Source organism: Oryzias latipes, chromosome 17, assembly GCF_002234675.1.
Source record: "Oryzias latipes chromosome 17, ASM223467v1".
Taxonomy (NCBI): Eukaryota; Metazoa; Chordata; class Actinopteri; order Beloniformes; family Adrianichthyidae; genus Oryzias; species Oryzias latipes.
Genome location: NC_019875.2, coordinates 22,239,552 through 22,256,003, shown reverse-complemented (window position 1 = coordinate 22,256,003; position 16,452 = coordinate 22,239,552). Strand labels below are relative to the sequence as shown.

The window sequence follows — 16,452 nt, the reverse complement described above, 5'->3', positions numbered from 1 at the left end:
AATAAAAGTCAATAATGAGAAAAGGAGAGAAAAGACAAAGAGAGGCAGCAGACAGTAAATAATGAGTGGAATATTTATTTATCTTTTTATTAATGCCACTCCATATGGATAGGCAACTAGTTTGTTCCATCAGTCAAGCAATTTTTGTTTCTTCTGATTTCTATAGTAAAACCTGACAACTTAAAGGAAAGACAGAGGAGCGGCATTTGCTCCTACCAGAAAGTAAGTGGGTAACAGATTAGTAGATTCAATATATTATTTTGTTTAGTTAAAATATATTTATTTTCTTTAACATTTAAATATGGTCTATGCTTTAAATTTTTCCTATTCTGTCTCAAAGTGGACCAGTGAAGAAATGATTTAATGGACGCTTAACCCTATAGGTAACCATTTTTATAAAAAATTATTAATACTTCAATAAGAAGAGATCTTGAAGGTGTGATTGAAAGATTTCATAGTAAAACAGGAATGAAGCATGAAGTCTTTGGCGGTTGGGCTCTGGGCTGGAGACATCTTATCTTAGGATGACCTCGGACCAAGTGAAAATGCCCCCTGAACGCAGACGCTAATGGTGGTTAAGGCCAGACTGCAATGAATCAAAGAGCCAGAAGGAGAATGGGGTGGAGATGGTGGAGGCATGATGCCTGGAATGTGGATAAACAAACTTCTATGAATTTAAAATTTGATCGTGATTGGCTGTGAGGAAAGTGAGCACTTTAGCTGTTGGCTCAGAGTGAAAACCAATTGATGAGTGATGTGTATATCTAAGAATTGGCAACCCAGCACACCTGAAAATGTTCCTTATTGAAGTTCCGTCAAAGCTTCACAACTGCTGTTGTTGGGTCCCTCAAACTGCTAAGTACACCACTGCATTTGCGCTACGTAAGACTACGTGAAACCACAACAATACTGAGTAATTATTAGTATGCAGGCTGGCGTTTTTAATGGTTACAATTGATGCTGGACAGTCATACTTGTGTAACAGTATTTGTTAATATGGTGCATATCTGAAATCAAGTCTATTGATAACTGAAGAATTGTATCTCATATTCAAAATGTTACATATTATTCATATGAGGGAAGAAATAAAGTTGCATTTTTAGAACCTAACTTATAGGGAAGAACTGTAAAACATTTTTCTTCTATTTCTTTCCTCTTCATCAGAGCACACACTCAGTGTCCAGCTCCCTCTGGTGGTACAGACAGGTAATGCTCCATGTACTGGAGCTGCCTTTTCTGAAATAGAATTTGAATGACAAATCTCTTTTTTTTAGGAAAAGGAATTTCACAAATGACATGACATCCTAAAGAGGGCTATGGTGCAACTTATTTGGCATTTTTGCACACATGCATGGAGTAGGTGTGCTTTACTTCAAAAGATGGATTCAAAATCACATGACAACATCATTATTATATGATGCCATTTATTAGCAGTACTGATTTTTACATCATCAGTAGCTTAGCAACTGCAAAACGTGACAGGCATCGGTCAAATGAGAAGGCTCAACTCAGGCGGAGGTGACGCCGCGACTACTCTAACAACAAGAAGGAAACAGCTAAACTCTGCGTTCAGCCACATAGGTACTGTACATACACTTTATTCACAGAGCTGTCACCATTAAAAAAAACTGAAAAGAAAAAGAAAAAAAAACCTCACTTCAAACACAGTCCTGCCTTAGAGGATGATCCGGCCTGAACGCGCACAGTACATTCAAGATGAATATTTACACTATTCACAAATGGTACAGGACAGCTCCTTCAGAAACAAACAGAAACACTTTTTGTGCTTTTCATCATTACGGCACTAAAAACACAAGAATGAGTACATTCATCCACTCAGGATGCTGACTAAACTTTCAAGATCTGTCAGTGTGGCAGTCGGCTGTGGACCAGGATAAAACCTTCATAATTACACAGTGTTCCCAGAATGCATCTTAGGGTCTGATTATGAACTACTCTGGAGGCGTCCTTAGAATGAGCTCATGTCAGGGCAGAGGAGGGTACACGGACACAGTGACTAAAGATCATTACAAAATGTCTTTTCTCACATTTGCACAGTTCCTGCCGTGGAGCATCAGAGTAGTTGACACGCAGACTCTCCCGTGACTTCATTCGGCGTTAGGAGCAATGGGAGCCGAAGAAACTAATTCAACAGTACGAGCCAACATCTAAATGGAAATCAGACATTCAGCATGTAAGGTCAAAGGCATACATGTAAGTATACTGCAACAAGAGAGCACACCAGAAAGGTGCGCTGCTGGGTGAAATGGGCTTCGTCATGGCACTTCAAAACTCTTTCCTTTTTTGCTGTAGTATTCAGGCATTCAAGTCTATAAGTCATTCATCAGCTGGGTTTGGCACACACGTAGTCATTTACCTACCAGACAATATGAAACTGAAACACATATTCATACATTATCGACATGACAAATGTACTTATGTAACTATTTTTGTTTTGCAGGTCAACACCCGCCTAAGGTTTCGGAGCTACAGTCTCACAATATTGTTTTATTTAAAGTTTACTATGTACATTTGAACCACATATTGCTGCTCACTACAGGATCAGCACAAGTCGTTTGTCAACACTGCGAGTGAAAATCCACTTGCCTCTGGGATCGCCAAGTCTTATTTATTTTTTATCTTGAGGTTTTATGACTTGGCTCTCTGATGGAACGCACGTAGTCCATGCTGTGTTGATCTAAGCACTTCATGGCACAGGACACTTTCATGAGCTGAATATATAGTCCCCTTAGCCTGCTGGGAACATTTCCATTACCTCTGTGTGAGTTAAGCCAGAAGTTTCAATCATGACCCCTGTCATTGTCAGTTTTCAGCGCATCATCATGTGGGACTTTGACCCACACAGAGAAATTCTGCTCCGTATAACCACAGCACTAGAAAAGACCTCTAAAAACCTTTCCTGGGACAGACAAGTTGGTCGTTTATTCAAGTTCGTTTAAATGAATCTCTTTTTTCCTTTGTGTTCAGGTGAGATATTCATGGGTGCTGCGGTGCACCCCCCCCCCCCCCATGTCCTTGAGAGGATATTGGTCATTAAAAAGCACACAGAGTTGCAGGGGAGAGCAGACTGAGCAGCTGATATGCCGTCATTCCCGAGAGCGCCCAGTTGGCAAGAATAGTGCTGACTTTTCAGTCCAGCACTGCTTTCCAACGACGTGAGTTATGGTCCCATACACGAGACAGAGACGCGTTAGAGGCTTTTGGCACACAATCCTGGTTTCCAAAGAATACAAAACACCCCGACCCCGGTGTGCGCATGAGATGCATGTGTGCAGCACAGAGAGAAGAATACAAGGAAACACTTTGACTTGATAGAAACCACTTCAGTTTCTGTCAGGTCCCTCAACCCGAGCTTTATGTTCCTGTGATACATCCAGGATTTGCCATTTCACTTTGAGAGCTTTGTAAATAGGCAATCAAAGCAACAGGGGGTATGGCTAAGAAAAGATGGATGGCTGTCTTGTAGTAATCCAGAAGTGACTCAGCTTCAGCTACTTTGAGCTTTTGTCCTCGTCCTCGCTGCTCACTTCTCTTCTTTCTTCCTGCTGCTGCTGAGAGCAGAAGGCGACAGGCAGCTCTGCAATGCAGACACAGCAACAATCTCAGCCGTCTGACCAATTAGTGTGAGCGACAGGATTTGAATGACAGAGCCGGCAGCCAGTCCAACGAAAAAACTCATTATGGGTTCGTCTGAGAGACAGTTTGCAGATCAGGAGGCTAAATAACAATGAGATATAGAAGCTGGAGAACAGAAGTAGGTTTACAGAGCAAAGAGAATTTAGAAATCCATGGCCTGAATTATGTCTCTTTGCTCCACAGTCACTGCCCGGGCTGAGTTCTATCGTTGCAGTTTTTCTTACTCATCAGTTGGCTCAAGTCCACCAGCTCACCCAGTTCCCCTCGCTCCAGGGCACCTCTCAGCAAAGCCCTGCTCAGCCCAGGAGGGTGTTGCTGCGGCAGGTAGGCCTGGTTGCTGGGAGCAGGCATGGCGGGAGGAGGCAGGGGGACGGGGACTATGCCGTGGCTGCTGAGGATGTATCCTTCGGGGGCTGGCCAGCGCAAAGGCAGTGGCTCGCTGTATTCTGCAGGGGCACTGGGAGCTGAAACCACCCGCCGGCGCTCAGGTGAGTCCTGTGGAGTCATGGGGTAGACGTACTCCCCCGCAGACTTCCTGAGAGGGGCTTTTGGCGTACCCTTCCCTTTGGGCGTACCTCTTTCCTGTTTGCTTAGGCAGACGTAATGTTGGCGGGGGGTGTCATGCCCGCGGCCCTCGCTGTGTCTACCTCCACCGCCCTGCTGGAAGAGTCTGGTGGTCAGGTAAACAGATGGGGGCATTCTGCAGGGGGACCCCAGACCAACAGAGCCTCCACCCAGGTAGGTCTGGCTGGTATCCCATCCACCCGAGTTGGAGTCAGACAGTCGGAGGCCTCGGCGCTTCTGCTGGGGCGTGTGCTCTGGTGTGGGCAGGAAGCCGGGGTCAAGTTCTCCTGACTTCACCCAGCCGTTAGGCATGACAAATAGCGTCTCCCCTCCTTGGGAGCAGGTACGCTCCCCACCTCCCTGCCGCGTCACGCTCAGCACGGAGCCAGCCATCCCGCTTGTGTTGCTCAGCAGGCTTCTCTCACGCCGCTGGATGGAAGATTGAGAGGAGGAACCGTGGCGACGGTTGGCCGGCTTGTGAGCCATGATCCAGCACACGGCGAGGCCAGAGAGCGCCGCCCCGATGGTGAACGCTGAGACTGCAGAGGCCACAAGCAGGTTCAGGGAGACCAAGCTCTCCGGTTCTATCAACAGACTCTGCTGTAACATTCCTGAAAGATGGAAAGTCACAATTATGAAGATGACATTTAGTGGAGGGGTCCAAATGACATTGCTGCTGAATGTGAGGCTTCAGGGTGCAGTTTAAAATGCCTTTTATTATTACACACAGCAATTTTCACCTGCTTCTAAGACATAATAATAAATCAATAACTACAATAACATTTCTAACATGTGATCATCACCCTTAGCATTGTGATTATTTCATGAAATTATTATATTTCATAGCAGCTTCTCTCCAGTTTTGCCTTGAGGCTCCACAAGCTCCATGTTCACCGAGCTCTGCACTTGTCATCAGCTCAGCCCAGACCACAGAGGCAGACGTTTTCTCCCATTCTTTCCTCACTATTTCCATCCGGCAGCTTGGACGGAGAGTCTGTCCTTGCGGCATATCATTACCTCAGTGTTTCCACCCTGCTTTAATCAATCCCATCTGCAGAAAAAGCAGTGCAAGCCAGTCTCTGGATCAGCTTTTCCTGCAAATTCAACACTGATAAAAGAAGTTGGGCTGCAGCCTAGCATCACTCACCTCTAATTCTGTCACTTCTTGGGGTAAAATCCAGTTGCTTACAGATCCAGTTAGCACAAGTTTAGTTAATTTTGAAATGTTTTGTCTTCAAAACCCCTAAGCTATAATGCTAAAATGCAACTCTGGATTTGTTGGAGAGGAAAATTATTTTTTGTTTTCCTCTGAGCGCCGGGACATCTGAGCATCTCTATGCAATACTAAGATATTTCCTGCTTGTTAACCAGCCATCTCATTAGATTGTCAACGCCGAGGAAACCGATTCTCACATATTAGATGGAAGTGCATATCCTCTGGTGCTGTCGGGACTTTTTTTCCATCCTCATTAATAAAATATCCCACAATGGGAGTAAAAAAAAGTGATGAGGAAGAAATAGAGCTGAGACTGAAGTCCTGGTTATTTGTTCACCAGATTGTCATGACACAGCATTATAAAACCTGCCATGACACATGCACTGGATCAGAAAATATTAACTTCACCAGGACATTTCACCTGAATGACCAGATTCAGAGCACGAGTCAATTGCAGTGAGATTTTGAACCACAAGGTGGCATTTTCCTTTCTTCTGCTGCACAAATCAAAGGCTTTCACAGTGGTGCAACCTACCATCACAGTCTCCAAGATGGGAGGTGGTGTTTCCATATTCCACATCCTGCAGGAAAGGGAGCCTGCAGCCAAAGAGGGGTCACACATGACACTTTTTTTCTCTTAAAAGTATAAAAACTTCATCGAACAAATGAAGTAAAGTGCTTAATTTGTCACTTAGTGAGTAAATGTGCAATATTCAGGAACAATTATGAATGGCACATTCACTTATAGGGTTGCTCACTGCCTCATAAAGAAGAACAATGTCCTAAAAGTTGATGAAAATATAACTAATGCGAAAAATGAAGCTGCTCACTTCAGTCCTAAATCAATACGACACAATGATGTGTCATTGATTGTAATGGGATATGCTATTAATCCTGTTATTGATCTGTTCTTCCAACAAGGTCAAAGTCTCAGGTCAGCTTTGCAGGCTGTGGTGGGAGCTGAAGAACTGCAACACAAACCCTCTGGAGTTTACATTCAGGCATGATCAATATTTGTAGGCATTATTCAAATGTATTTAAAAAACTAAAGTTTAGAAAGAAAACTGCTTGTGTTGTTTGGTTCTTTTCATTTGTTTAAAAAAGCTAAAAGGGGTTTAAGGCAAAATCAGAATAGATTTGATTAAAGTGAATAAAAAAAATGTACAGAAAGAAATCTTTTTTTTATTTGTATTGTTTAATATTCCTAAATATTACTGATAGGTATCAGTGAAGCTCCAAATACGCATCACATTTGTAAATAATTAGTAAAGTTACAGTACAAATATTGACAAAAGTTTTCAGAGTGATATTAGCTGTTTTGAGTGTTGTATCTTTCCTGTATATTTACTGATGTAATTAAGAGTTGTTGTGTGTTTTTTGTGTGGTCCGCACCGTGTGCCTGGTCTCAGGAAGGAGCAGGTGCTGCCCTTGGTCCATCCACAGTATGGATCCCTGGAAGTCAGACAGCTCCTGTGCGCACAAACAAACACAGTGAAGTAAGTCATGGGAGCTTGAGCTAAAGCTCAGATGGTTTGAAATGAGAACATTTAGGGATCAAATTAAAGGCTCTAAAAATCCATAAATGTGAACTGTGTCAACACATAAGGACATATTGTTGAAATGATTTTCAAATATTTGAGGAATCCAAGTTTCCAAAAGTCTTTTAATAACCCACTACGATGAAAGTCTTGTTTTTGATGTTTTTTAACATGTTCTTGGGCCATTTTTCTGATGATGCAGGATATTTATTATTCTTAAGATTGCATTTCTGAGTATTTCTTCATTAAATTGGTAAATCAAGATCAGATGAGGAAGTGCAGTTTGAAAAAGAGCTCATTTGAGGTGTAGAAAATATGCTAGGTGGCCTACAGACTCTCTGCCCTGCATTGCTTTGCAATAAAGGGGGAAGGAGGGGGGGGCAGGGTTACTTCTCATCAATGGTCCCACCTACAACTGAGAGGTAAATTTCGAACTACTTCCACTCTGCAGAGACTATGTCATAATTGAAAGACCACTGGGAAGGCTTTGAAAATAGATCAAACGATGATCCGAGTGGCTCTTTTCTTCAATTGTGCACTTATTTAGCAGATACAAATTCTAAACTGGCAAAACACAATACACAAACAGTACATTTGACAAAAACATGTTCTGGTTGGTGCTGACCACGACAGTCAAACAGATGAAATGATCAGAAAAAGGGACGAAGTGACTCACTTCATACAGCGTGAGTGCAGATGGCAGCGTGATGTGGGGAGCCTGACCAGACAGGACGGGAAGGCCAGCAGCAGAGTGTGGCTGCTCCGGTCCAGAGTAAGGGCCAAGAGCTGGCGAGCCTGAGGGGTGTCTTCCCCACACCTGGAGACAGCAGACCACCGGGGTGAAGACACAAAACACATCACAAGGAGGTAGAAGACTCAGCTGTTTCTAAATGAGGGTGTCATAGAAAGCACCCCAAAGTAAAACTCATACAGGTCAAACCTTAGAGAAACATTGAAGTCCAAAATAATGCCATGTGATGGCATGGAGTTATGGATACATGGAACAATCAGGAACAATCGGGGAGAGGACTCGAATTTTAGTATTGATCTGTTTGTCCTAGAGTACAATCTTCATAGATTCTAGAGTCTTTGGCTTTTTACAAACCTAGAAACTTATAGAAAGCTTCTTGTCTTTACCAAAGGAATAATCTAATGTTGCATCACACTAAGTTACAGTCTTTGTTTCAATAAGAGCCACTCTGTTGAAAATTGTGTTTTTGAGGTTTTTAACATGGTCTTATGGCATTTTTCTCATGATGAAATTGCGTTTGAGTATTTCTTTATTCAAATCGTTGTGACTCAGGAGCAGATGAAAAAGTGCAACTGGAAAAAGTTGGTAGCTGCGACATAGAACCTACTGTGATGGCGTTTCCCAATCCTTGTACTTGGGGAACACTGTCCTGCATGTTTTCCACGTTGCCCTGCTTATGCACACCTGACTCAGCTCATCATCAAAGTCTGCAGAAGCTCCCTGCTTTGCTCCACTCTGATGCATCCACTAGCAGTCAATTAGACCCATGTACGTCTTCGTTTTCCTCATATGAGCTGGCATCTGGCTCAAAACTGGCTCCAGTATTGCTCACCTTGTTTGTTGCATCAGTAACATTGGTTTGGGTTTGTGAAGGGCTGCAAGCTAACAGGAGAGAGTGTAAAAAAAGGGGTGACGAATAATGAACTACTGCAGCTCTGTAGAAACCATGTCATAAAAATGACAGTTTTTTAAATTTAACTCTGCAAAGTGCCTTTGAAGAGGTGTTAGAACTTTTTTTCCACATTTTTTCTCTAATGTTTAGCCTTTAAGTGAACAAAACCTAGAATCCATACAAATAAATCAGTCAGTGAGAAACATAAAGCCAGGATGATTTCATAATTCCTCTTGAAATTGTTGAAATGAATTCTTTGCTAATTGTTTCTGCTGTTGCAGAAGATTGGCATTCTAAATATTACTCTCTGTGGGGTTATTGTAAGTGAAAATAGTTTATTCCGGTCAACATAGCCAACACAAATCTTTAAAGTTTGAAAGGATTTATCTTTTAACTAAAATCTACTTCCAGCGTCTCAGAATTGCATATTTTAACCTTCTCAAAACCAGCTCCGTTGCCGTTGACCCAGTTCTGCGTGACAGCTACACTAGGTGTTGAGGGATTAAAATAACTATTTTTGGGTTCTAAGGATGGAGGCTTCAACAAGATGCTCTTTGCAAATGCCACCTTAAATCAAAAAAATTTTTACCTGCATCTGTTTCTTTCAGTTCATTCCAGACTTACAAAAAAAATATTATAAAACTTTATTTGACATTTTTGTTGATGAGTTTAAGATAATTTATTCCTTGAATTTTGCAAATAATGTGGACAGAGGGAAATAAACGGTTAACTCCTCTTCACCCAAGTGCTATAAGCAATGCTTTTCCATGCAAAATAATCACCTAAGGTGCATGATCTGCAGAAATCACATGGGAGGACAGGTTATTGATTAGACGCAGGACTGATTGTCCGTCTTTGTTTTAATGTTCTTTCTTGCTAAAAACTGGAGCTCAACAGAATTCCTAGTTGCAGAGACACCATTTTTCCCATCCTGTTGTGTGTGAGGCAGCCTTTCATCTTAGTATTTGCCATGCTGATGTAAAATGTAAAAGCCAGTCTTCTCCTGGGAATGGGATGCCATGAGGTAAGGAGCGCCGTCACAGTACCTACACTTGGCACTGTTCAATGTGACAATTTATTTTTTAAATTAACTAAAAATGACAGTTGAAATTCTAGATTCTAATTAAATTTGAGAGACAACGGAGATGGCATAACTGAAGTGCTCCAAGATGTGCAAAATAACGAGAGATGGGATCACATGAAAAAACTAAATTCCTCCTGTTTAAATGCAATTTTCCGACCGATTAAAGCACCATGCGGGCTTGAAGATGCTGCCTCCACTGGGGGATTCAGCAGTGAAATCCATCTCTACTTTCTCTGCAGGCATTGTTGCAAATAGCTTGCAGTGGAAAGCACAGCTATTCACAGTAAAAAAAACACTGATCAGTACAGATCTGAACCCAGTTTTAACATTAATGATGAAACGTCAGATTCACAGACAAGATTTTACTTTGCCCCCTTTGAAATGTGAGACTTTTCAGTTTTTTCCTTGTCAGTTATTTTTTACATCATTATTTGCAGTGAAAGTTGTGTGCAATAAAAACATGGTACGGAAAAAAACAAACAAAAAGAAAATAACTCTGCAGAGTAAGTTAATTATTACAAGGAGGAAGCAGGAAACACAAAAGCAGTTAGACAGCTCCAGATTAGATCTGACGGTAAATTCCTACATACTCATATAGAAAAAACAAGAAAAACACACAAGATAAACAAATGAACGTCTAAAATCCTCTTATAATAATCAAGTTAGGATTCCATCTGCTGTCTGACCTATTGTTAGAGTTTCAATCTTAAATGAAATGACTGTGACTTTTTTAGTGATAAGCAAAGTACTGGTTTAACCTAAAAACTTCATTTTCAACCGCAAATTTGCACCAGTCGGGTAAATCACCAAAAGGAGTTTTCTTAATAACTGATTAGAAGTTAGCTTCCTGCATTTATATTTTGTTCCTAATTTTTAATGTCAAAGGAATGTCTGCTGCAGAAACGTTAGGAACTGGATTAGAAAGGAAAGAAGCGGAATGCTTGCTGTTATGTCCTTAAATCGAACTTGCGACTGTACAGTCTGAAGCTTATCTCACACAGAACAGGTCACACCTGCAGGATTGTGTAACTGAAACAAGTGTGCATGATCCAATTCACTCCTAGGGAGACTTTAGAATAATCAGTCGGCTTATGCTGCCCTTAATTGCAGCATGTTTGAGACAAAAAAGAAAAAGAAAAAAAAAGAGTATTGATTCTCACTAACTTCTCTGGGTTGAATCCTTCAACTTCCTCCAGAAACACACTGCTGTGGGAGACCGAATCCCCACTAGGAATCATTAGGAACTTGAGGATGGTCCCTCGTGTGGATCCCAGGAACAAGACTGTGCGGTTCTTGTTGGGGCCGGCTTCTGTGTCTACCACCATGGCTGTCAACTGGTACCTAAAAAGACAGATCCCAAGTCAATTTTGTGACCTGTGTTGTTATTTGAAATATCAATTTTATCATGTGGATACATGATAAAATTGATATTTCCAACAATATATTTTTTAGGACATCCAAATTTAGTCCTACAGCGTAATTCATGATGTGTACCTCCCCATAGTTTTCACCACCCAGGGGCGTTGTCCAAGTAGTGGAACAGTTTCGTCCATTAGAGGATGGGTCTTCACAAAGTTCAGGACCTCATCTGGCAGCGTAGTCGAGGAACTAAATTTTGAACCCTGGACTGAACATCCTCCTGGTCTGAAGAGGCCAGAAGCCGCAGCAAAACAAGAATAGATGAGATCATTTCAACTGCTTGGAGGGAGTCTGGATTTTACTAAAGATAGGAGCAATATGGTTAGTTAGGAGGAGATTGGAAAAGTTTCTGAGACAGATGCTTACAGCAGCTCTGCAGAATTCTGCTGAACAGCCTCTCAAAATCACTCTACATCACGCTTCCCATTACCTTGGTTTAGGCACAGCCTCATCTGGTACAGGTGTCCAAATAGACTCAGGGGATTTTTGCTCTTTAAAGCGGCCCTCAAATACACGAGCAAGCTGCTGCATGTCAAACACGCAGACTGCAGAGCCGGGGATGCTTCCAGAAACAAGAGTGAAGGAACAGTGGTGAGTCTGGAATATTGTCTTTTTAAAAAAATGTTTAAATCATATACACACTGCAAACCCTGGTACCTGTTAGGCGGTGTTGAAAAGAGGCCTAGTATAACGTCTCTCCCTTGCATGCGGATGATGTTGCTTGTGGCGTGCAGGAGGTTAAAGTAAAAATGGGAGTCTCCGGGGATGGAGCAGTTGAGCCGTGCCTTCAGAAATGTAGTCCACTGTTTCTCAAGGACTCGTGGAGATCCACCGAGGTCTGCTTTGCACACACGAGCCACACGGGACACCATCACCTAAAGTGACAAAGCAAAAGCTGCAGTAAACTTTAATAAAAGGCAGATAAAGGCAACAGCCCATGTTGTGCAAGTTACTCCTAAATTGTAATAGATTACAGACAAGAGTTCCTAAACTTCCAGCCCAGGGGGCCAATTCTACCTCCCCCCTTATATTAGATAAGACAGATCAATTTCCAAATAAAATGTAATTGGGCCCTCAAGGTTCACTTTTACTTTATTGTACATCCACTATAATGAAGACAACTGCTTCTTGTGAACAATTTATATTAACAATAACTAGAGTTGGAAAGAGGATAAAAAAAAATAAAACTCAAGGATGAGTCGCTTTTCTTTGAAGTCCCACCCCGATCATCTTTTGATCTATTTTCAAAGTGTTCCCAGTGGTCTTTTAATTATGATTATGCAGTTTTTAGGCAAAATAAAAAACGTGTCATTTTCTAGGACATAGTTTCTGCCGAGCAGCAGTAGTTCATTAAAAGTTAGTGTCTGAGTTGACGCATAGTAAGCCTTTCCCCACTTCCCATCATCCCCTTGTTTACACTCTCTCCCACTAATTTACAGTTCCTCACACCCCTAACCTAACATTACCAGTGCAACAAAAAGGCCGAACAATGTTGGAGCTATCCAGCCATACAGTTCTGAGCCAGATGCCAGCTTGGATGAGGAAAACAAAGATGTTCATGGATCTATTTGTCTACAAGTGAATGCATCAGAATAGAGCCAAGCAGTGAGCTTGTGGCCTCTAAGTTCTACATTACAACTACAAGCTTTTTCCAAACATAACATAATTAAAAGACCACATGGAACGCTTTCAAAATAGATCCAAAGATAATTGGAACAGGATTTTAAAGGAGCAAGATTCGGATTAATTAAGAAAAAAGGTTGTTACAGTAGAGGAGGAGAACCAAAATGGAGAGCCAAAGCTCTTTGTTCCTGTGAATTTACCAAAACAAAAGTGGCTTCCAAATATAAAAAGGTTAAATTTACTCAATTTTTGGTCCGAAATGAAATTACAGGGCAGTCATCCAGGACAATTCTACAAAAACAGTTAATGTTTATGGCTGAATATTAAGCTTTGATTGATAATTCTCTCCTGATCCCCCTGCATCAGACCGGTCCCTGTTCAGGGGATATTCCACCTTTGCCAAACACTAGCTGGGGTGGCTCCAGCAGTCAGTGACTCCGAAAGGAGTACGGTAGGGTCTGAAAATAGATGCATGGATGGATGGCACTTTCTCCTGATCTAGGCGTTTTGAATAATAACATTTTTGGTGTTGCAGTGCAGGTGTTAACAAAATGGTGCAGAGTAAACTATTAGCAAAATTTGATTAGAAATGCCTTCCTGTGCAACAGCGAAAGGTCATATGTTACCAGTGGCAACGACAGAAGGTGGAGCTCACCTTTTCTAGATGATGAAACTCCATGGCCATCTCTCTGAAGAAGAAATAAATGTGCGGCCCCCACTCCATGGCGCTCACAAAGTAGGGCTCTAAAAGATAAAATGTGAAAACACTCAAAGGCAGCAGCAGATTAAACTGACATGTCTCTGTCATCATTAGGCGTTGAATTGCCTGGGCTTGTGTGTTTTCCTTTTTTTTTTTTCTTTTGCTCCAGGCCTCAGTGTTCAGCTGAAAACTTGTTAAAACCTCCATCCTGTGGGGATTGGGTCTAACCTCAATACCTCACTCTGTCTGAACACGGTTCTTTTATAATAAATCTATTAAATGAAGGCCTACTCGTGTCTGGCTTTGTCAAGTGTAGCTTGACATTAAGCTCTGCAAAACTTTCTCGCGGTGCGAAGCGTCTTCTTTTGGTAAAGAGATAAAGATTGCTGTACTGGATGTATGCTGAAGATGCCTGACCCCGTGGGCTGCTTTTAATGAGCCTTTTCTATAAGCACCTCTAAACCATTTGGAGTCGTGCTTGACTGTGCGGAGGGCAGGGCTGTCGCCGAGGCTGCGATAGATCACCGCATCGATGGCTAGGAAGTCTGTCACAGTGCCTGTAAAAAGACTTCCATCTGAAAAAGAGAGATGCACAGAGAAGGAGAAGGAGGAGATTAAAAAGAAGAAGATATAGACGGAGTGATAGCACAAGGTCGGGAAGATTAAAAGCAAACATACGGGGCAGCGAGGGGTTAGACTGTAAATCTTCTGTAAAGATACGTGCAAGGACACAGATGTTTTTTGGTCTACCTCCCAAATCTAATGCAAACTGAACATCCTACCAGCAAACAACGCCACATTAGCATGTCGTGGGTCATACGGGCACCGGGCCATCCCACTGACAGGCTCAGACACCATCTCCAGAGTGTCTCTCTGCAGCAGAACAACAGTGACAAAGACCGATAGAGCAGCAGAACTGGAAAACATCACCAAACCGCAATAGATGGATACTAACAGTGTAGTTCGCACACAGTGGGTTGAAGGCGTTTGTCCCACACACAAACAGGCTATCATGATGGCTGAGCACAACCTTGATGAAATTGCGGCACTCCTCCTGTAGAAAAGAATAGAAAAGAAGATTGTGAGGAGAGGAGATCGCACAGATTCTGAAGAATTAAAAAATAGATAAAATGACAGAAAGAAAGGTATAGTCAACAGTCCACCGAGGAAACAAAACCCTCAGCTTTACTGAGATTTTCAATAATTGAAGTAGAGGACACAGACTGAAATCTAAATGTAAAGAGACTAGGGGTGTAAAGATTAATCAACTTAATCGATGAATGGATTTATATTCCTATGATCCAGCCAGATGAATCTGTCTGAAGCAAGTTGTTTCAAAATGAAATAAATGGATTAGATCAATATTGGAAATTACAGTTTGGATTGAGGCACTGTAGGTTTATTTTACTATAACGTAAAAATGATCAAGTGTAATCACAACGGTCAACACATATGTGATGGCGGCGAAAATGATCAAACCATCCTTCCAGTCCAATGTGTGAAAACAACTTATATTTTGCAAAGATACGTGACCAGAAAGTGTGGTTCCAATATTGCTTAATTTGGATTATTTCGATGTGGAGAGCAATTATTTTAGGAAACAAAAATGTGAATGGACTTGCCATTAATTCTTATTTACTTGTTTGTTTGTACACATACTTAATTTAAACTTGATTATCTTGCAAGAAATGTAAGGAATCTGTAAAACGTCTGAGTCACACTGGTTGAAGTTTTGGCTAAAGATGTCCTGGATCCATTTTAGGGCAGTGAATTGGATTGAATTGGATCGTTCTGAATGAACCAATATCAGATGGTATTATTAATAGCAACAAATTATGATACGAATCAAATTGTTGCTAGGATGAATCTTTACACCCGTAAAAGACACACAATCTGAAATTTCATGACAGTTTCACGCCTTTTCATTCAGTAAAAAGAAGATGCAATAGCATCTTACAGCAGTGTTTTTAATAGCATTAAATTAAAAACTAAACAGAATTCTACCTATTAAGGAAAAAATACACAATTTTAGACCAATACCAAATTTATCAATCAGAACACTTTTCTAGAATACTTTTTTCTACTGCCTAGAAGTGACTAACATATACAGTGACATCTTTTTATCCTGCTTTTGTATATGGATGTATGTAGTGCCGTGGCGGCCGTGGTGCAGCGGTAGGGCAGTCGACCCATGATCGTAAGATTGCAGGTTCGATTCCCGCCTTGCACCCCCATGAGTTGAAGTGTCCTTGGGCAAGACACTGAACCCCGCCTTGCCTCAGGCGCCTGTGTTTGGCAGCGCAGCGGCCACCAGTGTGTGAATGTGCGTGTGACTGGGTGAATGAGTCTGTGACTGTAAAGCTCTTTGTCCTTGTAGGAAGAAAGGCGCTATATAAGTATACGCCATTTTAGTGTAGTATGTATGTCCAGATTAATTTTCAATGGAACTTACATTTCCCTTCCAGCTTGAATAAAATTATTCTATTGTTTTGCATTTCGATGTGTTTTTGCCATTCAACTTTTTACGGGTAATGTGTGACACTGGAGATCCATTAGCTTTTTAATAACTCAGGAGCAGTTTGCATATTTCAGATGATGATGTTCTCGTCGCCTCCCTTGTAGATGTTTGGTAATAACAAAACAAACGTTATCTCCATGTTTGCTCAGCTTAAAGACTGGAAATAATCGGAGCATTTTTCTAATGATGATGTCTTGTGTACTTAACAGTTCTATATTTTTCTAATATGTTGCAGCCCTGACTGTTACTGCGGAAAATATATTCTTAAAAAAAGGCCAACGATCCCGGAAATTCTCCAGTTTCCGTTGTGCTACTCCTGCTTACTTTTAGCTTTCTTACTTTTAATTGGAAATCCAATTAAACAAGATGGTTGAAACTTATTCATTAATTCTATAGGTGTTTAATTCTCCATAATTATGAGCTGAATGAGTCATAGCTGCAGGCGGAATTTATTCAGTCCCCCCCCCAAGCTTTGCAGTTGATTTTGTTT

At 41.4% G+C, this 16,452-nt stretch overlaps 1 protein-coding gene across 2 annotated transcripts in view; it reads right to left on the bottom strand.

Moving 5' to 3' along the window:
• Positions 1-1,407: 1,407 nt before the first annotated feature.
• Positions 1,408-16,452, bottom strand: part of LOC101169812 (semaphorin-6B) — a 41,451-nt gene continuing 26,406 nt past the window's right edge. For both annotated transcript variants that reach the window (XM_023965542.1, XM_023965541.1), the window contains exons 6-17: positions 14,400-14,498; positions 14,227-14,317; positions 13,900-14,019; positions 13,400-13,488; positions 11,779-11,996; positions 11,552-11,683; positions 11,197-11,346; positions 10,867-11,043; positions 7,652-7,792; positions 6,830-6,907; positions 5,973-6,034; positions 1,408-4,832 (exon numbers count right to left, since the gene is read on the bottom strand). In XM_023965542.1, coding sequence (XP_023821310.1) covers positions 3,841-4,832; positions 5,973-6,034; positions 6,830-6,907; positions 7,652-7,792; positions 10,867-11,043; positions 11,197-11,346; positions 11,552-11,683; positions 11,779-11,996; positions 13,400-13,488; positions 13,900-14,019; positions 14,227-14,317; positions 14,400-14,498 — 2,349 coding nt within the window. In that variant the 3' untranslated portion in view covers positions 1,408-3,840. The remainder of the gene's footprint in view (positions 4,833-5,972; positions 6,035-6,829; positions 6,908-7,651; positions 7,793-10,866; positions 11,044-11,196; positions 11,347-11,551; positions 11,684-11,778; positions 11,997-13,399; positions 13,489-13,899; positions 14,020-14,226; positions 14,318-14,399; positions 14,499-16,452) is intronic.